Source organism: Pinus tabuliformis, chromosome 1_1 (assembly GCF_031772625.1).
Source record: "Pinus tabuliformis cultivar Carrire ecotype Pingquan chromosome 1_1, CPIR1, whole genome shotgun sequence".
Classification (NCBI taxonomy): domain Eukaryota; kingdom Viridiplantae; phylum Streptophyta; class Pinopsida; order Pinales; family Pinaceae; genus Pinus; species Pinus tabuliformis.
In genome coordinates, this window is record NC_142297.1 from 783,761,729 (window position 1) to 783,788,929 (window position 27,201).

A 27,201-nucleotide genomic window follows, 5' to 3' on the forward strand; every position below is an offset into this window, starting at 1 on the left:
TGTCTCATTTGATCTTCGCTGTCTTCTATTATGCATATTGTTTACTGTTCTATCTACAATTGCTTACTGTTATTGGGTAATTGAAGTTAATTGTTAAAGTGATTGTTACAGCATAAAACATTGAAAAATTAACAGCATTGACAATTGCTAGAAGCAAAGGTAAAATTTGATGTCAAGAAAATTTCACATTAATGGCAGCAGTTAGATATCCCCAAGTATTTTCTTTGCTCCCATTTATCCATGAATTCTATTCTACATTCATCTACAGCGCATTAATACAAATCCTACTCAAACTCACAGTGAAAGCAAGTCGTGCATCAGCAGTCAAATCCCTGTACTTTGCACTCAGCTCACTAACTTCATTCCAGCAATTTGGCTTCCCTGTAGGTTCCAACCTGTGAAAGCAATATGAAAACTTTTTTAGGAAATCAGGAATACTGGCCTTCAAGGTAAATGTAAAAAAATGTGAATCGTGAAGCTTAATTGGACAAGGTTAAAGACAAATTTAGTATCTCATTCAACCTCTCCACAAATATTTCTTGGACAATCGAAAAATAGTTGTGACTATAACAAGCACTCAACAGGATGGAAAACTAAAATTGCTTCACACATCTAAAATTGTCATAAAATGGACTCAAGGTTCCATTTTGCTTATAACCTTGTTCTTGTGGGAAGTCCAAATGGAGCACCATCAATGTATAAAGCACACTCAACATAAAGCTCAGGTGTGAGATTCTCGATACAATTTTCCCCCTCTGCAAAATCATGGAACTTTCATAAGTTGCTTTAGGATCTTTACAAACTCTCAACACTACAATAATATATCAGAAGAAAGTAAATATGGCCCAAATATTAGACATGGGAAACAGGACTTAATAAGAAATGAGTTTCAGGAAATGGTAATGTACATGATCCAGTAATGGAATCAAAGTTGGGGCAACTTCTTAAGGAACAGCAAGAGGAATCATCTGAAACAAAGAAACAATAGGGAATATGTTTTCGAAGAACAGGAAGGAAGCTTCTATTAGAAATATCAGATCCATCTCTCACATTAAAATAAGAAATATTTTAAATTTATCCATGCATAAAGCAATAGTGCACAATTTATTGTGACTTGACTATCCATGCATAGATGAACATATTTTCAATTTGCCAAAAGGAGAGTTTATGACCATATTAATAGGCCATAATATAAAAAGAATAAGAAAATATAAAAATGGCTAACAAGTTCTAATCTGTTAGGATACATGAGTTCAAAAAAGGGATGGGCACGGAACCTTTAACTTAAGATTGGGATCATCAGGGATACATTGTATTCATATCTATATATATATACATGAACTAAAAATTTTAAAATCATGCATATTGCATAATGCCACGACATCATTTTTACCAAAGTAACAACAAAAATATGCACATAATTGAAATTTTCAAGAATCATATAAAGATTAGAAAAACATCAAACAATACCAAACAGTCAACCTAATCATGATATATCATTCATAGTTTTAAAAACCAGAACCAGTGATTGGACCAGTCCACCTATCAAACCGGGTTTCAAACCGGGACTAGTCAGATCTGAATGAACCAGTCTTTAAAAAAATACACGAAATAATTAGTTTTTAATGAAAAAACTATTTTTAAGGTTTAAAACCATGATTCCAGACCAATAGAGATAAAATATGCAAAGTTTGTTCATCTATATATGAGGTAAAGGTGAATATATCAAATTGGCACCGAGTGCAATACATATCAGCAACAAAATACATAATCAATGAGGCTCTAAATGGCCTCTAGAGCCCAAAAACAATGTTATAAGCTATGGGGTCACTGGCCTACTACAAGTCTACATATCAGTGATCAGCATGATCACTCCTCATCATGATCAAACTCATCACCACTACTAGACAAGGGATCATCAACATGAGCTACGTAAATAATTTGGTTGAGTGTTTGAGGACTCCTAAAATGCCTCTGCAACCTTAGCAGTAATGGTAGTAGTAGCAACAGAAATAGACATCAAAACTACAAATCACTGATCACCATGATCACTTACGAAACTCATCATTGACTTAGCACTACTAAAGATGGGGTCATCAACAAGAGATACATAAACATCATCTCACTCAAAGTCTTCAAACTTGGATTGCTCAACCTTATAATGTGATAGAAATTGAAAAAGTTTAACATACCTAGCCAATGATTTTGGTTTGAGTGAAGGGTTCATCTCCTCAACCTTATAATGTGGTAGAAAAAGGCTTAGCATGCCTAACCAATTATTGTCTTTTGAGTAAAGGGTACATTCTTGTTAAGACCATATGATAGAGGAGTTCAATAATCAATACCACCAACATCAACAAAGTTCAAAAATCAATGCCACCAACATCAAGATTCTTAAAGGGCTCCATGCTCTTAATCAAATGCCAATCTCATACCCTCATGCATGATAGAATCAAATGGAAACATTGGAAACCCCCAAACTATGAAATCTTGAAAACCATTAAGTCTGTTGAATTTTCAGTGGACTCTAAAATTCTAGTTTCTCCATATGAAATCCAATGAGGTTGAAACCACTCTCAAACATCCTGAGTCATTTCATGGTAATGTTAAAAATAAGTAAAAGGATGAAAATTAAAAATAAAGGAAATGTTACTTTATCCTTTTACTTCAAGAATTTAACATTACCATTGATTGCTAGAGTTGCTAAGGTTGATATGTGTGAGGCAAATGAGAGGGAAGGCATGTTTTTCTTAGAGGGGTTGTTTTTGGAGGGAAACAACCCCAAATTTCCCTCAAAATGGCATCAAAACTCACAAAACTGCATTCTGCGGGGTCCATAGTTGGCTTGACAATAAATCGATCAGTTCCTTCGTAAACCAGACGGTTTATGGCTAGTCCGACCAAAAAACTGGTGGGTCGCTTAGAAAACCAGGTTTTTCAACCAATTTGATGGCCAGGCTAATGAACCGACTAGTTTAACCGGTTTCCGGTTCAAACCGGACGGTTTTGAAAACTATGATATCATTATTGTCATTTTGTCCTCTCCACCTATTTCAAAAGTGGATATTGAGGATTTGATGAACCCATATTAGAGAAATAAGAAGAGAAGAAGAGAAATCTAGAAACTTAATTTCACCACTAAAAACTACCTAGCCTGCTCAAATAGATTGGGCCTTCACTAAGAGAGATTAAGCCCTCTTTTATCACTATAAAATTGAATGCAAGAGAATAACTCCCCAGCCCATCATTCAAAAAGAGTTTGTGGACGCCCCATTCAGATCAAGACAATCATTAAACTAATATCCAAAAAATTTATGACACAACAAGCAACTACGTATCATCAAAATCATTGCCTATATTGGGATCCTCATCATCAATATCACCCTCCAAGCATTAAAATTGTTGAAGTTCTTGGTAGCTTCAAAACGTCTTCTACATGAGCTTGGTGTCTTAGCAAGTAAAAGATGGTTAATTGCCTCTTTAAGTGCTTGCTTGGTGGAGAAAGCGATTTATAACTTATTTCCTAAGTCTAACTTAGGAGAAGTACAATAATTAAAGTCAATTAATTATTGTTGACTATTAAGCCAAAGTATTAAGGATAACTAATTTAATTGTTTAAGAGACTTAGATATGATCTCAACCATTGATCTCAAGTGAGGCAAGATCATCCTATGTAAAACTTAGGTTTTGATATTCAATGCATCAAAGTGTGTGCTTACATATTTACATTTCAACTACCCAAGGACAAAGACTGAGATCACCACATCTTACACTTACCGAGGAGTATAGTTCACAAGGCCTCGTTTTGTTTTGCGGCAAGCCCTCCAACCTTGGATAAGTAAAGTGTATGATTCCCTAGCCCTCATCAAGAGGTCTTACAGGGGCAAGTTTTAGGATATCTCAACCAAACTCTATCTCAAGGAGGCCATTATCAAACCCACAGCTCTCTATGTCTCCAAGATCTAGATACCAAGCTTGTTGCTCAAGAGAGAGTAGAGTACAAACCTTGTAGCTCCAAAGAGAGTAAAAACCTTGTTGCTTAGGGGCATCATCCGCTACAAGCAAATGGTCTCATAACCCGTCATTCAGACAAAGTTTGGCGTCCATCCTTTTCACCTCAATGTCATTTTCAGCTTCATTTATTTCATTCATAGAGTCTAATCTCCCGAAGACTCTTCCACTAGGCAAGAAGGGTATCCCTACCTTGCACTTCACTCCTCAAAGGATCTCACCTTAGACCCTCCCCTAAGCCAAGTATGAAATAGGTTCTTACAGGCATCTCAGCTTCTTCAAATGATTAGTATATCCCCATAACACCTGCCCCCATCCAAATTCTCCCTTGATGCACCACACCATCTCTTGTTCACTAGATGAGTACTAAACCATGCTATTAGAGGATATCTACAAATTCTACATTCAAGTATCTCACCCCCAAAGAGCCTGGGCTCAAAGATGTCTTTCTACCTAGAGAACTTTCTAGAGTTACATGATGGCATGAGCATTCAGCCCCCTTATACATGTAGACATGGGATGTGCTTGCTCAGGATGCCTTTGGGATAGCTCTAGGTTAGCTCACATAGACTTTGAATAGAGACAGATAACCATATACCATGATCTGATAAGATATGCCAAGTGTGTCACCTTTGAAAGCCAAAGACAGAGACGCACATCATATTCAGATGTCCCATATACTATAAGATCATAGGATGCTACCACTGCCTCTATAGGGACTCAGGAGGCTCCCTTACTACTTTCTTTCGATACTATGATCAAAGGTGCTTAGCCCTCTTCATTAGGAATATTTTCAGCCCCAAATCTCAACTCCTACATGCCATGCCTCACACTAGGAAGACCAAACTGATTACGTCATACTTCCTGATTAATTTGTCATATAGAAGCAATAAATGATAAGCAAAGTTCCAGAGAGCATCAAACAGCAAGAAGGTGAGACCTCGAGTTTCTCCTCAGCCTTTCCCTTTGGGAGACCACTCAATACTACTAAGACCGGTTCAAAGGTGCCAGTCCATACATCAAACCACATGTCCTCAAAGTGTTAGTGTTTCTAGCTCATACAGGTAATTCCATGAGGGTGTCCACATATGGAAATCGTCATTAAAGGTATCCTATGCTTTTTCCAGAAGTTCGCTTTATTAATTAATTAATAAAATGAATGTCTTTTCATTAAAGTGACTTTAATTAATAAAGTGACTAAAGTGGGTCACTTGATGATTTAATTAAAAGAGAGCCATTGATCTCACGATTAGATCTTTAACCATTGAAGATTAGGTTTTTGGCTCATGTCAAAGTTATAAGAGACAAAGAGGGAAAAAAACAAAGACACACAGAAAGCATTCATTTCACAAGTCACGTGAGTGAAGAAGAAAATCAAACATCTTTAGATTTTCCAAAACCCAACACCTGGTATTTAATTCCAAGCAATAAATTACTAAACAAATACAAAGTTAAGTTCCTAACAAAAATAATAAGTGAAAGCAAAATTACTTGATTTGAATCACAACGAGACACAAATATTTGCCCAACACATCAGTTCATCATTAATAAAACTCATAACTTACTTGGGCTATTGTCCTGGGATAATGGCCCAGCGGAGAAAATACAAATTACAATACTTTGGATCTGATCCAGTAGATCTACTCTCCCTTGCAGATTTGGATCTCCAACCCCTCTGCACTCTCTCAAACCCAGCACATGCTCACTAAAATGTCGCTCTCAACCTTGTGTTGTTTTTGTGTCTTTGCCTCAACCCTTAGGCTCAATCTATAACTTTTTTAACTAAGATCAACAGCCAAAATTAGCTCGTTAAAGCTAACTAAAGATAAGTTACTTTAGTTAACTTTCTTATCTTTAGCTTTCTTTACTTTAACTCAAGTAACAGTGATAAATTTAGCTTGCATTACATGCATATCTCATTAATGTCACATGGAACTCACTTGCACACTCTACATGTTACATGCAATCAACATGCAAACTTCGCATGTCACATGCAACTAACATGCATGTCCTACATGTCGCATGCAAGCTCCTAAAGAGGCAAAACAAGGTCCTTTTAGTCAAGACACTAGCTAGAAGTACCTACCTGAGCTACAAAAATCAACACTCCCTCTTAGCAAGGGAGGTACTTCTAGAAGAACCTCCTCCACCTAGATCTGTCTCCAATCCCATCGCGCCATTTGTTGTTGTAGTTGCTCCCTCTGAACTAGAAGATTTCCCCGTTACCTACTTCAGAATGTGACCTAAAGACTTGTTCCTTCCAACAATGCTCCTAAAATCCTGCTCCTTAGAATCCATCAACGTTAGCTCATACCAACTAGTGCTAACAGATCTGGAAGAGGCCTCCTGCCCATCTACCAAATTAGAACATTGAGTCCCTAGTATCAACTCGGCCTTCAGAGCTTTATGCTCAATCCCTATCACTAACATCGATATTGTGCTAAGTCCTTCTAGCACTATTATGGGTTTATCTTGGTCCATTGAGACACCCATAAACTCTACTGCCAATCCCCCAATTGGTACAGTCTCCCTCTCTCCCTCTAAAGGTTGAGCTCCGCCAATCCTTCTAGTAGACTTGGTATTGTCCTTCGTACCCTATTGTTGGTTATAATTTCCAACTTGTGCTTGTCACGACAAATCCCCCGCCCAATGACTTTCCACCCTGTTTAATAATTCTGCTAGGGACTCCTTGCTAGCCATTGCATCTTGCAGTTATTCGATCATGCTCAATGCGTCATTCTGTCCATGGCACGACCCTCTACAACCATCCCTATGTTGAAAGAAATGTAACTAGGTTCGGCCTTTATAAATGTACTTTTGATATTTGTACTTACTCAAGAAAAGAAATATTATTTTTGTAATATATGTCAATGAGTTTCTTGCTCATTGAAATAGGTCTAGCACATGTTAAGTGCTACAGGTGACTCAAGGAGTCAAAAGAAAATGTTCAAGACCTTAAGGGCATGTTACACCATGTATATAATTGTGTTAGAGTCAAAAGGAATACCTCCAAGCAAAGTCAAAGTCGTCTCCCTGCAACAAAAGCCTTCAAGCAGCAAAATGGTGAAGAAATAAACAAGTCGGCCTCAAGTCCGCTCAAAAGAAGGAGATGGACTCCTATATAAGGAGCCATTAGACCTCCTCAACGAAGAACATAATCATCTCTGAAATCAGCGAGATAGAGGACAAGTAAAGGGTACCAAAAAGGAAAGTCTAAGGGTCTCCAAGTGCAGCGAAGAAGGGAAGAAGAGCGAAGTTTTGGACTTTCTAGGGCTTGGTGGAGAGGCTAAGGCATATAAGAACTCCAAGACCCAGAAATGGTTTGGGGAAATTCCACCCAGTTGGAGAGACATTAAAATAATTAATATTTTTAATGGGGTTCCTAAGTCTAAACTTAGGAAAATTAAAATATTAATGGGTATTAATATAAAACTGGGTGAGAATGTTCTAAATGACATGGATCAAGCCAAATCTAATCTTAGTCGTTGATTAGGGACTTAATCTCAGTCGTTGAAGACTCAACAGGAAAAGTATAAGAGGAGGCTTGAGCGTCAGTTGGACATACACCAAATTGGTCAGTGAGTTTGATTTCAGTGGTCTGTCGCAACGAGGAGTAGTTCGGCACGAGGCCAAGAATACATAGCAGAGAGGCAAAGATAGTGCCAGAAAGACAGGGCAGAGCCTAGAGAGGCTGATGAAGAGGTCGTTGGGTGCTACACAAAGGCAACTGGGAGCTACGCCAAGGCTGAAGAGGCCAACGAGGGTGACGCAGAGGGTCTGAGAGTTGACGCAGAGGCTTCAATAGCTGCGCAGAGGCTAGCAGAGTTGACGCAGGGCCAAGAGGCAGCGCCGAAAGAATTTTCGTGGGGCAGACTGAGTGCTGGTGAGCCGAGAAGGGTGACGAAGTCCCTGCAGAGTGACGCAAAGCAGTGGAAGCTGCCATAGTTGCTATGGGATCATTCATCCGGTGATTGATCAACCGGAATATCTGTCTCCAAGGAGAAGTACTACTGCCGAGGGCATTCTCTGTTGGGTGAGCCATTTCTGGCGCCCTAGTTGTATTCAAAAACTACATAATAATAAAACCCTCATATCTGTTACGCCGGTTTTCCCGCATTGGTTTTTTCTGGGGACGATTGTCCAAAAATAACGATGTCCCTTGTGTGTTTGTCTCAGTTATTTCAATTGTTGATCTGTATATGAGTTAAGGTTACATTTGTGTTTATTTCAGTATTTATATTTATAAATAACTTGTTAATGGAATAAACAAGCAGGAGAAACTAAACCAGATAATGCAGTAGGGATTTTTAACGTGTCAGACTTAGAAATTTCAACATGAAATCAGAGCAGTGCAGATCACAGGAGGACTGAAGGTACCAGCAGTAATCTGAAGAATTTGCAGCAGTAGCAGTTGTCCCGAGAGACAGCATTGTTCCAGAGCAAAAGCAGTAGAGAAGATCATTTCGAGCCAAGAGGACAATCAGCGTAGAGGCAGAGAGGGGCAAATCAGACCTACGCAGTGCCCAAACATCTTTCTCAGCTAGGAAGGATTGACGTTGTGGCTAGGAGGAGCAGATTTTGTCGTTGCTGGGATTGCGCAGAGCCTGAAAGGTTCAGTTTCTTCAGTTGTCGGGGCTTGGGGAGCTTGTGATTGAGAAGCTGGTGGGGTGTTGTTTCTATTAGTGCAGAACAGTACCTAAGGGGACCGAGCCAAGGCAGAGGGAGTCCCTACCTTGACAGATTTCTAGCCAAGAAATCAAGATTCGAGTTGCAATTGCAAGGAGGATTGGAGAGGAGCAGTTCGACATTTGGCGGGAGGATTTCCAGCAAGGAAATCAGGACTTAGAGGGAGATTTCTAGGAGGGAAGTTGAAACTCAGAGGGAGTCCAAAAGAGGAGCTGAAATGGCAGTGAACGGACTGAGGGATCAGGACAGGTTGGACGGGGCTTCCAACTTTGTCATTTGGAAGGCCAGGATCCTGGTAATCCTGGATCGACATCGCATCAAGGACTTTGCCTTGAGAACCGTGGCTGTCCCGGTCGACCCAGCTGAAAATGAGAGGGGCTGACGCAGTCCAAATTGGGCAGACGCTGGGGTTGCAGGAGCAGTTTTGTGCTGAGGAGCTATCGGAAGGGTTTTCCGAGGTTTCAGCCAGGATATTTCTCTCCAACTGTGAGGTATAGCTGCTAAAGAAATTCTCTGTTGGGTAGGCCAATTACGGCACCCAGATTGTACTCTGATATTGCTTAATAAGCAAACCCTCAGATAGCTGCACCGGTTTTCCCGCATTGGGTTTTTCCGGGGACATTGGTCCAAAAATAATGGTGTCACGTGGTGTGTTTGTTCTTGTTCCTTTTAGTTGTTGATCTGTAATACGTTGAGCATGCACTGGTGTTTATTTTCAGTATTTACTTTGTAAATAACTTGTTAAAGAAAAATTAACAAGTAGGTAGGAATAAATCAGGAAAAGTGCATCAAGGGTTTCTAAATTAAGTAAACTTGGAAACTTCAACATGGTATCAGAGCGTGATTGCAGATCACAGGAGGACTAAGAGACATCAGCCGAGCGGAGCAATAGCAGTAGAAAACAGCGATCCCGAGGTAACAGAAGTTGTTTCTAGCGGCGCAGAAGCCAAGGAAGTGTGACGCAGAGCCAGCGAGAGCCACGCAGAAGAAGTCGAGAACTGCGCAGAGCCTCAGAGAGGCTGGCGTTACTGACGCAGAAGGCCAGAGGGCTGACGTAGGCATCCTAGGGCTGACGCAGACCCATCCAGGGTGACGCAGAGCCAGCGTGAGGCAGAGAAGGGCTGACACAGTTCACAGAGAGGCAGTTGTTGGGGACTAGAAGGCTGCAGGAATATTGCAGAGTGGAGCTGGTGAGGTACTATAGTCAGAACAATACCTGACAGAGCAAGGCCAAAGGAGTTGTTACTAAGGGTTTCTAGTCGAGGAACCTGGATCAGCAGTGCATTTGCACAAGACGATCAGAGTAGGGGGCATCTCGACAAGCGACAAAGGATTTCCAGGAGGAAAATCAGGACTGGGAGGGAGTTCAGAAGAGAACTTCCAGACGGGAAGTAGAGGAGCGCATGGTACTACACGGGGTAAGAGACCAAGATAGACTGGACGGAGCATCGAACTTCGCAGTCTGGAAGGCCAGAATCTTATCAGTGCTTGACAGGAATCGTGTCAAGAACTTCACGTTGAAGGTTATAGCTATCCCAGTAGACCCCAATGATAATGGCAAGTACGAGAAGGCGATGGCGGGGGCCAAGTGCATTATCCTTGACAGGGTCAAGGATCATGTGGTACCACATATAGCCGAGAAGGAAACAACAGTTGAGATGTGGGAGGTTCTCAAGAACCTGTACCAACATACTTCTATGCAGAGAAGAATGCTTCTCGAGAACCAGATGAGGTCGTATCAGATGAAGAAGGGTCAAACGATTGACTCCTTCCTCGAACGACTGAATGAGATCCGAGATCAGTTGACTGTTATAGGAATGACAACAGATTAGGAGCTTATGGTGAGGACAGCCCTGAATGTTGTCTCAGAAGAGTGGGAAGTGTTTGTCCAGAGCATCCTGGGCAGAGGGACTCTCCTACCTTTGGACGAGGTGTGGGCAGCTCTTCGCCAGGAAGAGATTAGACAGCAGTCAAAGACAGGTAGCAGTAGCAAAGGGATCAAGGTCAAGCAGGAGGAGGAGGATGTGGCCCTAGCATCTGAGGGAAAGCAGGAGAAGCGAAAGAAGAAAGATCTCTCCAAGATCAAGTGCTTCCACTTTGGGGAGATGGGTCATTATGCTACCCATTGCCCAAGGAAGAAGAGTAAGGAAGAGTCTTCTGAGACTAAGGCAGCGCCAGCACGGGCAGAGAAGGAAGTTTTGACAAACGATGATTATGCCATGAGTGCACACACACCACTTGAGCGGAAGTGGGGAGACATCGAACTGTAGTCAGGTAGACTACAGGTGATGAGGGGCAGGATCCTCGAGGTACCCAGCCTCTTGGATTAGACCTTGCTACAGGAGCCCCGACGAGGAGCAGCAGGACTGGCTGAGTGGGTAGAGACGGATGCGAATGGAGCGGCACAGAGAGGTACAGTGCAGTAGTCCCAAGATAGTACAGAGCTAGCAGGCTGCAGTAGTGCGAGAGGCACAGGAGTGTTGCACCAGTGCAGGAAGGTACAAAGAGGTGTGCAACGATGCGAGATGCAGGGAGGTGTTGCAGCAGCGTGGAGGTCAGAGAGAGGGAGCACTTGTTAGCGGTAGAGGGAGCTTCACCATCAGTGGGTGTTTCTAGCCCAACTGGGAGATCAGTTACTTACTTCTCAGTAACTGAGTTGCAGTGCAGCAGTGGGCAGCACGATGCAACATGATGAGAGGAGGTGCAGTGCAGATGCAGTGCTAGGAGGAAGGACCAGCAGCAGCACTGATGCAGAGGGAGTTGTCGTATAGATGCAGCAGTGGCAATGGCAGAACCATGGGCAGCAATACAGGAGGCAACAGTGCAAAGGATGTTGTGCAGGAAGGCCTAGCATCAACACAGGTACCGATGTCGGATGATTAGAGTAATACTCAGCGAGGAGTATTGCTACAGCACAGTCCTCACTAAGAGGGAGTGTTGATTTTGGGTAGCATCGGATGTGCTCTAGCCACGAAATTTGATGGAGACGTTGGGGCACATGAGATCTCCAATACCCAGAGAGGGTTTGGGCAGATTCTGAACAGATCAGGAGATACTAAAATTATTAATATTTTGAATGGAGTCCCTAAGTCTAAACTTAGGGAAAATAAAATATTAATGTGTATTAATATGAATCTGTGTTAGAATGGTCCAAAAGACATGGATCAAGCCAAATCTAATCTTAGCCGTTGATTAGGGACTTAATCTCGGCCGTTGAGATGTCAACAGGAAAAGTATAAGAGGAGGCTTGAGGGTCACTTGAAGAACAGACCAAATGATCAGTCATTCTATTCTCTAGAGCGGGGTTTTCTAAGAGAGATAGAATCAATGATCGGGAGAGCAGCTGAGGGGCAGTGAGTACAGAGGAACAAAGAAGGCAGAGATTGTGTAGGGAGAGCAGCACAACAGTCAAGGAGGGTGACGCAGAGCCAGCAGGGTCACGCAGGGCCACGTAGAGGCATCCAAGCGCTGCGCAAAGCACTAGAGGGGCCAGCGTAGCTGACGCAGAGGCTCCCAGAGCTAACGCAGGGCGTCCTGGGGCTGACGCATGGCCAGCATGAGACAGAGAGGGGCTGACGCAGTCCAGATTGGGCAGACGTTGGGGTTGCAGGAGCAATTTTGAGCTGAGGAGCTGCCGAAAGGGTTTTCCAGGGTTTCAGCGAGGAGATTTCTCTCAAACTGTGAGGTATACCTGCCAAGGAAATTCTCTGTAGGGTAGGCCAGTTACGACACCAAGATTGTACTTTGATATTGCTTAACAAGAAAACCCTCAGATAGCTGCACCGGCTTTCCCGCATTGGGTTTTTCCAAGGACATTGGTCCAAAAATAATGGTGTCATGTGGTGTGTTTGTTCTTGTTTCTTTTAGTTGCTGATCTGTAATATGTTGAGCATGCACTGGTGTTTATTTTCAGTATTTACTTTGTAAATAACTTGTTAAAGAAAAATTAACAAGTAGGTAGGAATAAATCAGGAAAAGTGCATAAAGGGTTTCTAAATTAAGTAAACTTAGAAACTTCAATAGTTGGGATGTCAGTGTTTGGGAGAAGTCAATTACCTACTTCTTGGTAACTAAGTTGCAGTGCAACAGTTAGCAGCGACAGTGCTAGGGGTAGCATGGGCCACATGTTGAGAGGGCGCTGCAGCCTGCAGTACAGATGTAGCAGTGGCAGTGGCAGTGTAGCAGTGGCAATGTCATGGGCAGCAGTACAGGAAGCAACAGTGCAGATGATGGGGGAGGCAGCAAGCCAAGCATCAGCACAAGTACCAGTGCGAAGGATCAGTGTGATGTTTCGGTAGTGGGGCATTACTAGAGCACATTCCTTGCTAAGAGGAAGTGTTAATTTGTGGTAGCATCGGATGTGCTCTAGCCATGAAAATTGGTGGAGAGGCTAAAGCACATAAGATCTCGAAGACCCAAAAATAGTTTGGGGAAATTCCACCTGGTTGGAGAGATATTAAAAAAATTTAAATTTTTAATGGGGTTCCTAAGTCTAAACTTAGGAAAATTAAAATATTAATGGGTATTAATATAAAATTGGGTGAGAATGTTCTAAATGACATGGATCAAGCCAAATATAATCTTAGTCGTTGATTAGGGACTTAATCTCGGTCATTGAAGACTCGATAAGAGAAGTATAAGAGGAGGTTTGAGGGTCAGTTGAAGATACACCAAATTGATCAGTCAGTTCAATTTTCTCGAGTGGGGTTTGCTAAGAGAATCAAACTAGTGATCTGTTGCAGCGAGGGGCAATTCGGCACGAGGCAAGAATACATAGTAGAGAGGCAGAGATAGTGCCAGAGAGACAACGCAAAGCCTGGAGAGGCTAACGCAAAGGCAGTTGAGTGCTACGCAGAGGCAGCTGGGAGCTACACAGAGGCTGAAGACGCCAGTGTGGGTGACGCAGAGGGTCTGAGAGCTGACATAGTGTCTTCAGTGGTTGTGCAGAGGCTAGCATAGTTGACACAAGGCCAAGAGGCAGCGCCGGAAGAATTTTCCTGGAGTAAACTGAGTGTTGGTGAGCCGGGAAGGGTGACGCAGTCCCTGCAGAGTGATGCAGAGCAATGGAAGTTGCCATAGTTACTGTGGAATCGTTCATCCGATGGTTGATCAGCCGAAATATTTGTCTCCAAGGAGAAGTACTACTGTCGAGGCCATTCTCTGTTGGGTGAGCCATTTTTGGCACCCTAGTTGTATTCAAGAACTGAATAATAATAAAACCCTCATATTTGCTGCCTTGTTTTCCCGCATTGGGTTTTTCCGGGGACGATTGTCCAAACATAATGATGTCCCTTGTGTGTTTGTCCCAGTTATTTCAATTGTTGATCTGTATATGAGTTAAGGCTGCATTTGTGTTTATTTCAGTATTATTTATATTTATAAATAACTTGTTAATGGAATAAACAAGCAGGAGAAATTAAACCAGATAATGCAGTAGGGATTTCTAACATGTCAGACTTAGAAATTTCAACAATCTCAAGAAGTATTTCGTTGGAGCAAGAAAAGGGTGCCTCCATAAGCAAAGGACATCACCAAGAATTAAAGAAGGAACATCTCAACTAGAAGCTCACATAAGCAAGGTCTATCTCTAGACAAAGAATGAAGAAGAAGGTCAAAGTGTTGGGGAGCAAAGTGTCGGAAGAAGGAAGACTAAGTGTCGGAAAACAAAGTGCAGAAAGGAGGAAGGACTTGACTTGTGCTTGGAGGACATCCTAGTCAAGGGTCTAGGGTTTGGCATTGATCAATAAAGAAACTTCAATAAGAGAAACTTACCAAAGTGTTTTCCTCACTAAGAGAGAGAGGTTTTGAACTTGGCAAAGAGCCAACATTTGTGTTCTTGTCTTTATGTTTTGGTAGCAGTTTGATGAAACACACTCTAATAATAAGAAGAAGATCTAGCTAAGATAATTGTAAAAGTGCTTCACAAATTGTTATCAAGTCGAGAAGAATCCTAATATACATATTAGCCCTTGATTCTTCAACACCCTGGTTGCTCTTATCAGCCTACTATTGTACATTGCCACTTTACCTTGTGTTGACTATCATTACCCTTACTATGCCTAGCAAAACCTTGTCGACACGAGCACCACTTTTCCTATGACTAGATATCGCTACACAAAGCCTTGTCTCATCTTGTCTTTGCAAGTTGATGCTTCCCATAGCTGCATCTATGACATATCCACAACTCTCGCTCAACTACTCTGTCGATGGTTGGTTATCACATCCCAGCCTGGTTCCTTTTGACCCCAAGCTACGTTCCATCTCCATGCATGTTGTTGTCACGTTGTCAATAGCTTCTTGGGCCATCGCTTGCTGAGATTCCTGGTCAGCCCACTTGTTGTGGCCTCGAACTAGCTATCGGATGCAACTCACCCACTCTTGTGTTGTTTCCTCTACGTGCACAACGAGCTTCTTTTCACATGGCCCTAACAACACCTGCCTATTCCTTGTAGTAGCTCTGGTTGATCTTAAACCCCACTTGACATTGCTACCCTGGAACCCACGACACTACACTCTACTCTCCCATGGAAGTGTAGATCCAACTCTCATGGCTTGCTTTGTCACTTCACAACCTTTACTTAACAATTGGACCCCCACGTTGACCACACCTACTACTAACAAATACCCTGCACATTCACTCCTGTTGGCTCCCTTACACCCATGCATCCATGGGGTTTCCTTATGCATCTAACCCCAAGATTTGAACCCATGCACTGTTAATTTTTATGTCAATAGCTACATATCCCACCTGGAGACCTCAATTATTCACCACCTTACCGACCTAACCACCTCTCTTGTAAAGTCTCGGCGAACTACCTGCGAAAATTCTAAATCTAACTTTGATCTAAGACTTATTGCAATTATCTGGTAATTATCCAAACTATCCTTTTTAAGATTGTCCCAGCAAAAATATTTATTGCAAATATTGAATAAAAACACTTGCAATATTCACCAATAAAAAATATACAAGAACTGAGAAAACCACACAAAAATGGACACCGATATTTTAAGACAAATGTCACTAGAAAAACCTTAATGTGGGGAAACCAGTTCTATAGATGAGGATTTTATTATGTCAACAATTTTGTAATTAATAGATATTACAACTGCTTGTCATACAATGGCAAAGTTTCCATAAATATTTTTCTCTCCTCTTTTGTTGATCAACATGGCTAGGGAAATAATCCTTCAGCCCCTTTCCTGCAATGTGCACTACCTCCCTACAGCTCGCATTGGTAAACTGGAAATTTGCACTGGCTCTCCGACAAAGTAGCACGAATTTTGGCAACTCGCACTAATCACATGCGCAGCCTTTTGGAACTCAATTTTCCTTCCTGGAAACTCGATCTATCTTCCGAGCTCGCACCTCCTCTTAAAGAACTCGCACCTCCTCCAACAAACTCGCACTTGCTCCAGAAAATAACTCATCCTTCTCTGCAGAAAAATATACTAGCCAACGAAGCTCCCTCTGAAGCTAGAAATCTCTTAAATGAAGAATAACTCTAGAATATGCCTCTCACTCAATCACTACTAAAACCCTCACTAGCGTCAAACCTCGCGCTATCACTACACCTCAATTCGTTGATCTCCAAGATTCCCATTGATTTCCTCTTATAATCTCTCGTTGAGAATTCAATAGCCAAGATCTAATCCCAATCGATGGCTAAGATCATCTTGACTCTATCAAGTACCTTTTCTAGAAGTCACTAGAGAGAAATCAACTTGTCTCAATTAATACTAATTACTTAACTTGTTTTCCCAAGTTAGACTTAGAAATTTATTGAAAACTAGTTAATAATATAATTAAGAAATTTTCCCTTAGAAAAATTTCCTGGGCTTGGAGATATTTTATTCTCTTGTGCTCTTAGCCTCAATGACACCACCTAAAGACTATAACATCTATCTGAGCTACAAAATATAACACTATTGTGCGATCTATTGCCGACCAACTCTATACATGCAGCTCTATGCAACTATTCTCCTCCAATCCAGTTGGTCCTGGCAGCAAATCTGTCAAATAGCATTATCGGCCACCCTCGACTAGGCCATCAGCCAATACACCTACTGTCCTACTCTTTAACTATCGCTCAATTGCTCCTTTGTGACGATCGTGCACCCTTTTCTACCTAGGTTTCCTGCAGCCATACCACACTATCCACCTGTATTGTCAATGTTGATTGCTACACACGTCCGATCCTCAACCAATCTTTCCATAACAACCTGCTTGCCAACTTGTCAACCCAGGCAGCAGCTCGACTCAATTTGTAGTTAAGTGGGTTGTCAAGCTTGTCAGCCTCACGCACGGCCCTTTTTTTAAAATGGTGCCAAAAAAAATCAACTCGGGAAAAAAAATTCCTCTCAGCCGGTCAATTTACCTTGACCCTTAAAAATCATTTTTGGTTCAAATGATTGCATCCAAACTTGGCTTCAGCAATGCGATACGAACCCAACACCTACAATTTCGAGATCGATTCAGAGTTTCAACTACCAAATCATGTTAGATTTTCCAAAAGCTAGCACTTAGTATTTAATTCCAAACAATAAATTACTGATCAAATACACAAGTTCCTAACAAAAATATTAGGCAGAAGCAAAATTACTATTTGAATCACAATGAGACACAGAGCTTTTTGCCCAACAAATCAATTCATCATTAATAAAACTCAAAAATTACTAGGACTCCCATCTTGGGATAATGGCCCAACTAAGAAAATATAGATTATAATACTCTAGATCTTATCCAACAAATTTACTCTCTCTTACAAATCAAGATCCCCAACCTCTACACTCTCTCTAACCCAACACACGCTTACTGAGATGTTGCTCTCAACGTTGTGTTGCGATTGTGTCTTTGCCTCAACCCTTAGGCTCAATTTATAACTTTTCTAAGCCAAGATCAACTGCCAAAATTAGCTTGTTAAATTAAATGAAGATAAGTTACTTAACTTTAGTTAGCAATCTTATCTTTAGCTTTCTTTACTTTAACTCAAATACCAGTGATAAATTTAGCTTGCATTACATACATATCTCATGCATGTCACATGCAATTAATCTACATGCATGCAACTCAATTGCATACTCCACATGTTGCATGCAAACAATATGCAAACTCCACATGTCACATGCAAGCTCCTAACTAGTTAGAAGAAATTACATGAGCTACAAAAATTAACAATTTTTAGCCAATGGCGAGGAGTTTCAGTGGTAGTTCAGCAAAAAGGCATCCAGCCAACATCGAGGAAGAGCGACCGTACAATCTAGTAGATCATGTTGTACAAATTTCATATAGTCGTACAAATTACAAAATAGCATGTGATGTAGATCTACCTCGATTTCTTTGCAAACTAGAATTTTCTAGGTTTGTTATTCGTTTGTTGATTTCTTAGAGCCATTTTCCCTGTAAGGGAGCTCTGATAAGTTCTAAAGATATTTTGAATGATGAACTGATCTAGAAAGGTAAATAGATCTAATCTATTTGCTCAAATTGCTGGTTTTAGGATAATTTAACATGGTGTCAGAGCAATTGCTCTAAGAGAAAAGAAAACCTATTGTTTTCTAGGTTACTTCAGCGAGCTTGAGAGACAAAGCTCAAAACAACCATGTCAATCACTAATGTGAAAGTTGAGGATCGACTTGATGGGGTTCTGAATTTCTTACCATGGAAAGCAAGAATCTCAATGATCTTTGTTACCGCTCAAATTAGCAAGGCACCTAAGGGAGATCCCTAAGGGCAAATGCTAGACCAAGGGTAACAAATGGAGACTTAGCCCACTGTCACCTCAGCTAAGGCTCCCTTCTATTTACCGACTTTCACTGATGGGAGGAGACCCAATATATTATGGAGTCACCGATGAAGGATAAGTCAATGAAAGGATGTGGAGTGACCCAAATAATCTATTTCCTGGAAGAGTTAGAAAGATATAGTTTGCTTGCTTTCTAAGCAAGGTACGTCTTCTAGGGAAAGGAACAGAAAATTTGAGGGTTAGGTTTATGGGATATGATTTGTGAAGAAATTTCCCAAACCCTAAAATCCTTGTTGAACTTGGCATCCCAAATGGTTCTTGAAGAATTATATTTTCGCAGGAATGGGACCACACAGGACCAAGTGGATCTAATCTAGCATAGGGGGAATGCATATGGAAACCAATAATGTTCTTACCCTAAACAAGGTGGGGGAAAGGATCAAAGAAAGAATTTTCACTTGAAGGTGTTGATTTGATCCTATGAGGTACTAGCCTTGGGGATGCTAAGGTAAGGTTTGATGTCGGAGCTAGGGCTTGGCTTTTCTCCCAACTCCACCGTCGAAATGGCTTCAAAATTGGAGGAGCCCTTGGGGAAACACCAACGCAGGAGACCCTACGAGATCGAACTTTTTATAGGGCTAGCTTGTCAAGAAATTGATGCCCTAGGTGCCCTAACTTGGCTAGACCTGGAAGGAGGTGGAAGAATGTCATTTTTGCTGACCACCTTTGGTAGATAAGTGCCTTAGTCCTTGGAAGAATGGATCCTATGATGAATATGAGTAGGATTTCTTGGTTCCCAGTCAAGGAGGCCTCAAGACCACTTAGCTAGCCTTCTAGGTCTTAGAGAAACAATCTTGCAACTTTTATACTTCGATGCACAAAGGGAATGGCTTATCAAGGTCAAATTCTTTGACAGAATTACCCCTAGGAGATTTTGTTCATATTACATGGCCCTTACATTGAGAGATGCTATAATAGAGACAAAATTCCACAATTTTAAGCAATAAATGCATACAACAGTTAGCCCTAGAACATCGAAAATCTCAATCGAATGTATATGACAAAGTAAAACAAGAATAACATTAAAAGCATGTACTTACATGCAACAATTAGCCCTAGAACATCGAAAATCTGAATCCAATGTATATGACAAAGTAAAACAAGAATAACATTAAAAGCATGTACTTACATGTAACAAAATATATCCAACCATTCACAATTGACAAGAGAGAAGCTCCAAGAGAAGATAGACCAATATCCACACATCAAAATTCATCCATAAAGCTCCAATTCATCCTCTAGAAAAAGTGTGAAAATCTCAAGAGAGAGAAAAGATCCAATCCAAAGTGATGATGAGCAAATGAGCTCATCTCACTTGTATTTATACACAACTTAGGAGTTCGAATTAGCCTCCTTGGCCTACATAAGCCCCAAAAATAAAATAATGTTCTAATAATTCAACTTTTGGTGACAAGCCCACCAAACTAGCTCATAAATGAAAAAGTAAGCCTCTCAAGAGGTCAAATAATAATCTATGCATGTCGTAGGGCTCTCTAAGACAAACTAGCTCATAAATGAAAAAATAAGCCTCTCAAGAGGTCAAATAATAATCTATGCATGTCGTAGGGCCCTCTAAGAGGCCTAATGAGGTCCATGGGTGCCACAATGAAGAGTAGGACCCTCAAAAATAGTGGACAAGGGGGTGGCCCCTTGTAATAACCTGTGGTGCTCCAAATGACATGTGGGGATACACAAGTGTCCTCATGGGTCTCCAAAAAAATCGAAGATGCTTGTAGATCGCCTGCAAGGGCTAGGATGATGGTGTAGGTGATGCCACATCATCGTGCAAGTCGTGGATCCTCTGCGAAGTGTATGGTGAAAATCTGGGGCCAACTGGGCATGATGCATCAGGTGCATCTTCCTCGTCCAATGAGTGAACCACGAGCAAACTCTGAATGGTTGTGGAGATCCATAAAGTGTTATCTACTGCTATGGAGGCCCATGGCTCTCAACGCACACCCTACATGTGACAATGTAGCCCTCTGGAGGATTAAGACCCCATATAGGGAGACCAAACCCAAGATGGAGACCATCTGCAATCCTGCATAAGATCCAATGCGTCCCCTAGCCTTCCAGTATGACAAGTCATTAGAGAAAATCGAGTAAATGATCTTAACAATCATGGACCACAAGTGGGAACATCATAATGGCATTCCCTTCCATAATGGGCTTCGGGATATGCCAATGTCTCCTAAAATCCAAATGGGGTTAACCAATAATCCTATTAGGTGGTTTCTACTTCTAAAGGGGATAATATAGTCAAAGTACATCTCTCAAAAGGTGGTGGCAAGTGACAGATGGGTGAATGAAGTGGGGAATGAGAAGGGGCGGCCCTAGGTCACATGTTGGGGTACAAGGGTAGCTAATAAGAGGGAAGCCCACACTTGGGTTTATAATGTGTAGGAGGGAGCAATCGTGGTACCTGAGGTGCCCCAGCCTTGATTTTTCCACCCTTCTTGACATGTCTTTTGCCTTTTTATGATTTTCTTTGATTAACTACTTGGGACCCAATGGGTAAGAGCATGATGTGTAATATGTAGCAGTGAATATCCCCCTTTTAAGGTGGGGCGGTTCATTGTCCACCAGGGATTGGGACAATCATGGTTCCTATATGATGAAGGAAGCTCATAAAACCTGTAGGAACAAGGGTGATGATGGCCATGATGGTGGGGCAGAGCTCATGTATTGGCTTTTGCCCATGTGCTAAATGTGTTTATCTCGACCATCTTTTGCATTTTGTGGTACATTTCCTGTTGACCCCAAGATGTGTGTAAGAGGATGGGGCATGCTAACCCTATGTGGACCCCGTGGAGGAATGTGGACCCAGGTGGGAGAAATGATGAATGGGGTAATAATGAATGGAAAGAGGGTAATATAAGTGGATAAGGGGGCGGGACCATGCAACCAAAATCAGGGTTTCCCATGAAATACCATCCCTAGAGCCAAATGGTCATTGTAAGAGATCCCACAGGACTAGAATCTCAGGCTAATACCTAAAAGGGATCTAGGGGACAAGAGCACAAACCTAGCACATTCTTTCCGTCGAATCCCCCCATTAATCCATAACCAGAAGTGTCCCTGATAAGCAAACTACACTACTCAATTTCCAAATGACAATTTATACCTTTAGGTTCGTGAGGCCCACCTTTAAACATACGATCATGGCAAGATGGGCGAGGGACCACATGGTTGGCTCAGGTTGTGAAGAAATGGCACAATGAGCTAGCTAGTGGCTGCAAGGGGCTGCTGGCTGTTGGCTAAGGACCATCTTGGAGAAAAAAAAATCTCCTAGCAATATTGCCCACACAATGGTGGGTAACAATCTCAAAGGAGCAAAACTTGTGGGAAATCATGTCCAAACCTCCTCTAGCTCCAACACAGAACTTAGGGAGCACGCAGACACTAACAGTGGTATTACCAACAATAGTAGACCCTTCAATGCAAGTAATGTTGGATAAGGGCATAAAGGCACAGAGGGTGATCCTTGAAGCTATTAAGGATCATCTAATTCCGCATGTTGCAAAAAAAACCAAATCCAAGGAAACAATTGATGCCTTGGTACTACTTTTTCAAACTGATAAGACGAGTCAGAAAAAGATTCTCAAAACTACACTCAGAGAGTGCAAAATGAACCCCTCCGACAATGTGACCAACTACCTTATGAGGATCAGACAAATCCATGACCAGCGTGTAACTATCAAAGAAGTTGTATTGGATGCAGAGCTAATGAATGTTTCTCTAAATAGGTTCACCAAGACTTGGGAACCATTCATCAAGGTCATCTATGCCCAAGAGTATCTTCCCAAGTGGAAAAATCTTTGGGATGACTACATCCAAAAGGAGACTCGTAAAGATTCTAGGACCAACAAGCACTGAGAAGGAACAACAAATGAAAACTTTTCCCTGGTCAGCAAGACAAAGAAGGGTGATAGTTACGGAGAGAGACAACAATCTAGGTGGAAGAGAGATATGAACAAGATCAAATGTTATATCTTCCATAAGAATGGCCATTTTGCTTCTCAGTCTCCACAAAGGCAAAAGGGCAAGGAGAGGTTGTAGACAATTGCAACAACAACAAAGACAATTGAGTGAGCTTGCTTCCAAGTTCGAGAGTGACTTTTCACTCTTGTTTTACCTTTCTACCAGCCACTCTTGTTTTACCTTTCTACCAGCGTTATTGCTAGAAGCGCCTAGTACTTGGACAATGGCACCTCCTGCCACGTGACATAGGCTAGAGAGTTATTCAGTAGTTTTGGAGAGGACAACTCAAGGATCCATGTTGAGCTTGGAGATGATGCCAAGTATGCAGTGAGGGGACAGGAGATAATACAATTCCAACTTGAGTCATGAGTGTCCTTTCATGCGCAAGAGGTACTGTTAATTTTAGGTATGTTCTATGCTTAGAGCAATTTATTTCAATTTTCACAGTTAGCTCAATATCTTTTCCAGATTAGCAATCACATCAGCATTATAGTAAATTGCAGATAGAACATAAACACAAATCGCAGAAGGCAAGCCAAGACAAGAGGACACAAGATGTGGTGCTAGCCAAGGACAAACCCCAATGTGGGGAACCCTTGATCAATTCTTCTTACATGTTCTTCAATAGTTCAGCAAAGAGAGAGAGTACATATACAACAGAAGTCAACACTTTGACTTATCCAAATAAGAGCATAGATCATCTCTAAGAAGATAATACATGAGGTAGCTGAACTCAGTTGAAGACATGCTGCTTCAATTGATTCTCCAAGGTGACTCCATCACCATGTTGCACCTATCATTGTCTTGCACCTCATCATCATGCTGCACCTCACTTCGCTGCACCATGCTACACCCATCATCACTATGTTGCATCTCATCATGCTTCACTAGTCATGATTGTACCCATCACTGTGATCGATGTATGTTGCAAAGTATCATCACGCTGCACCACCGTCATTAGGCTGCTTTTCATCACAAGCTCCCATCATCGAGCTGCACTCATCATTATGTTGCACTACACTGTTGTCTCTAACACGGTGCTGCATCCAACTGTTGCATCTAGATATGTAGTTGCATCCATAGGTTGTATCTAAACTTGTTGGATCAACTATTGTAGTATCCAACCATAATGTTGCATCTCCTAGAATATTGTCCACCTCCTGCATAATGATGGACGCTACTTCTGACATGCTGCCACACTGCCTTAGTTGTTGGCTAGGGCATGTACAGGCTGCTAAATCATGATCCAATTATGGTCAACACTTTGACCCAACATTCTTCCATTAAAAAATTGTTGTCACCACTGTTTGCACTGCTGCACCTGCAATTTTGGCTAGGGCATGTACAATTGCCCTTAACCCAAGACACAGCCAGCAAAACTGGCCCTCATGGGTTGCGGCCTACCTTGGAGAGGCTCCTCCCATGCCACGATGTCCTCTTAAGGTTTTGTCCACCTAAACGCAACCCTAGGATACCTCCAACCGCTTTCTATGTCCTGCGGCCTAGTAGCCTACCCTCTCGGCCCTAGAAACAACCTCTCGGATCTGTTTCAGCCTTAAGATAGTCACCAAACTCGGCCTCCTATAGCAGACCTCTTCCATGTTGTTCCTTGACCCTTTCTATTTGCAGTTAGGGCATCCGATTTCAAAGCTATTTCTTGGAGTACGTTGCACACTTGGTTTGCGGCTAGGCATCCTTTAGGCAGCGGATAGGAGCAGGGATCTCCTCTCTTGAACTACGGGTAGACCATCCTCTTTAGGACTACGGCTAGGGCAGTATTGTTTAGCCTCCTTTCCTCCTGCATCTAGGGCTTCATCCTCCTAGATTTCTCTTCCACTAAAATCCAAAGCGAGTGGAGAGAAATCAAGAGTGAAGTGTCCAAATGACTCTCAAATCACCTCCTTTTATGCTAAAACATTGAGCATACGTGGGGGTTATTTGGTTGCTGGCCGACCTTGACGATTTGTCCCATAACACAAATAAATTCATATCTCCATGAATACTTATCATAATCGGATGATATTTAGATCAATCCTACACCTCTCGATGAGAGGGATCCAAGAAAAATATCAACTGCCATAAATAAGATGACCCACATGGAGTTTGGCACTAGTTGCCAATTTTAACAGGTACTCAATGTACCTAACCTAAAAAAGAACCTTTTGTCTTCTATCGATCATGGAGGCAAAGGTTATGAGATTAAATTCTAAAGGGGGCAAGCGTTTATTTGCCTAGAGGGAGCCAATCTAGACACTGCTATGAGGATTGGAGTTTAGGATGGGAACCTTATAGACTTCAGGATCAACCTGCTCATGCACTAGTGCACACTAGTGAGAGCCAGTGTGAGCTTTATCACAAGAGGATGGGGCATCTCCATCACAGAGCTTTACCATCACTAAGACAGACTGTCACTAAGCACCCAGAATTTTGCCTAGACCAATAGGGGGTGCACAAAGGATGTACGCTTGGCAAGAATGTCAAGGCATCTTTCCCTAATAATGAGACTTGATCAAAAGGCACTTTGCATCTAATCCATTCTAATTTTGCATGGCCTATGTTGGTATCTTTAATAAAGGGAGCATCTTACATTTTGACCTTCACTTGTGACTTCTCTAGGAAGACCTGGATCTACTTCATGAAGACCAAGGGTGAGGTTTTTTAAGTCATTTCGGAGCATTCAAAGCTCAAGTGGAGAACATGAAGTTGAAAATTCTAAGTATTACTCGTTAGAAATTTTACCTGTATTCTCTAGTTTATTTCTCCTACTTGTTTAATTACTTAACAAGTTATTTAACCATATAAATACTAAAATAAACACAAATGCAATCTCAACCATCTACAGGTCATCAACTGAAAGAAATAGACAAACACACAAGGGACACCGTTATTTTTGGACAAACGTCCCTAGAAAAACCCAACTTGGGAAAACCGGCGTAGCAGTTATGAGGGTTTTCTTATTAAGCAGCTTACTTGAGTACAACTGGGTGCCAACCTGGCTCACCAGAAAGAGAAATCAATCTGGCAATAATACCTCTCTTCGGAAGCAGATATTCGAAAAGCCTGCTCCACGAAAACTCTCCAACGCCTCTTTGAGGCACTGCGTCAACCCTCCTGGCCTCTGCGCCAACCTAGAACCCCCTGCGTCAGCCTACTGAGGCTTTGCGTTGGCTCCCTAGCCCTTTGTGTCACCCACGCAAACCCTCTGGCCCTCTGCACAGTCACTCTGGCCCTCTGTGTGGCTCATGCAATCTCTGCATTTGCCTCTCTGCCTCTTCGGTGGTCTTCTGGCACTATCTCTACCTCTCTGCTATGCACTCACTACCCATCGCCACAACTTTGATCACTAGTTTGATTTCTCTTAGCAAACCCTGCTCTAAAAATCGAACTGACTGATAAATCTGGTATGTTCTCCAACTGATCCTCAAGCCTCCTCTTATACTTTTCTTGTTGGTCCTTCAACGACCGAGATTACATCTATAATCAACGGCTAAGATTAAATTTGGCTTGATCCATGTCATTTGGAACCTTCTAACCCAAGTTTATATTAATACCAATTAATATTTTATTTTTCCTATGTTTGGACTTAGGAACTCCATTAAAAATATTAATTATTTTAATATCTCCTTAAGCTGGTAGAATCTATCCAAACCATTTTTGGGTCTTGGAGATCTCATGTGCTTTAGCCTCTCCACCAATTTTCATGGCTAGAGCACATCCGATGCTACCACAAATCAACACTCCCTATTAGCGAGGACTATGCTCTAGTAATACTCCACACTGAGCATCACTCTGATTATACGGCACCGGTACCTGTGCTGATGCTAGGCCTCCCCACCCAACATCCTCTGCATCATTGCATCCTGTACTGCTACCCATGGCCCTGCCACTGCCACTGCTGCATTCGTACAGCAGCTCCCTCTGCATCTGTGCTACTGGTGGTCCTTTCTCCCAACACAGCATCTGCACTGCAACCCCCTCTCATCATGCTACATCGTGCTACTGCCAACTGCTACTGCACTGCAACTCAGTTACTGAGAAGTAAGTAACTAATCCACCCAACTACTGACATCCCTGTCAAGCTAGAAACACTCCCGACGTTGAAGCTCTCATTGTTGCTATCATGTGTTCCCTATGTTGTCTCTGCGTTGCTGCAACAACTCCCTACCTCTCGCACCGCTGCAAACCTCTCTGTGCCATCCTGCACTACTGCAACCTCCTTTGTGCCTCTCGCACTACTGCAGCCCTCTCTGCGTTGCCCGGGACTACTGCACTGTAGCACTCTCTGCCGCTTCATCCGCATCCGTTTCTACCGACATCTGCCATCCTACTACTTCTCACTTCGGGGCTCCCGTAGCAAGGTATAATCCAAGAGTTTGGGTACCTCAAGGATCCTGCCCCTCATCGCCTGTAGTCTTCTTGACTACAGCTCGATGTCTCCCCACCTCTTCTCTAGAGGTACATGAGCACTCATGGCACAATCATCATCCTCCTCTACCTCCTTTTCCACCTTCGTTGGTGCTACCTTGGAGTCAGACGCCTCTCCCTTATTCTTCTTCCTCGGACACTGGTTCGCATAATGCCCCAATTCCCCACAGTTGAAGCACTTTATCTTGGAGAGGTCTTTTTTCTTCCTCTTCTCCTGCTTCCCCGCAGATGCCAGAGCTGCATCCTCTTCCTCCTCTTTCTTGATCCGGACTCCTTTGCTGTTACTTCCCGTCTT

The 27,201-nt window shown here is 42.1% G+C and overlaps 1 protein-coding gene across 1 annotated transcript in view; it reads right to left on the bottom strand.

The window, feature by feature from the left end:
* LOC149216329 (phosphatidylinositol 3-kinase, root isoform-like) overlaps window positions 1-27,201 on the bottom strand; it is a 328,543-nt gene that overhangs the window by 262,675 nt on the left and 38,667 nt on the right. The window contains exons 3-4 of the mRNA XM_089389911.1: window positions 659-755; window positions 299-395 (exon numbers count right to left, since the gene is read on the bottom strand). Coding sequence (XP_089246037.1) covers window positions 299-395; window positions 659-755 — 194 coding nt within the window. The remainder of the gene's footprint in view (window positions 1-298; window positions 396-658; window positions 756-27,201) is intronic.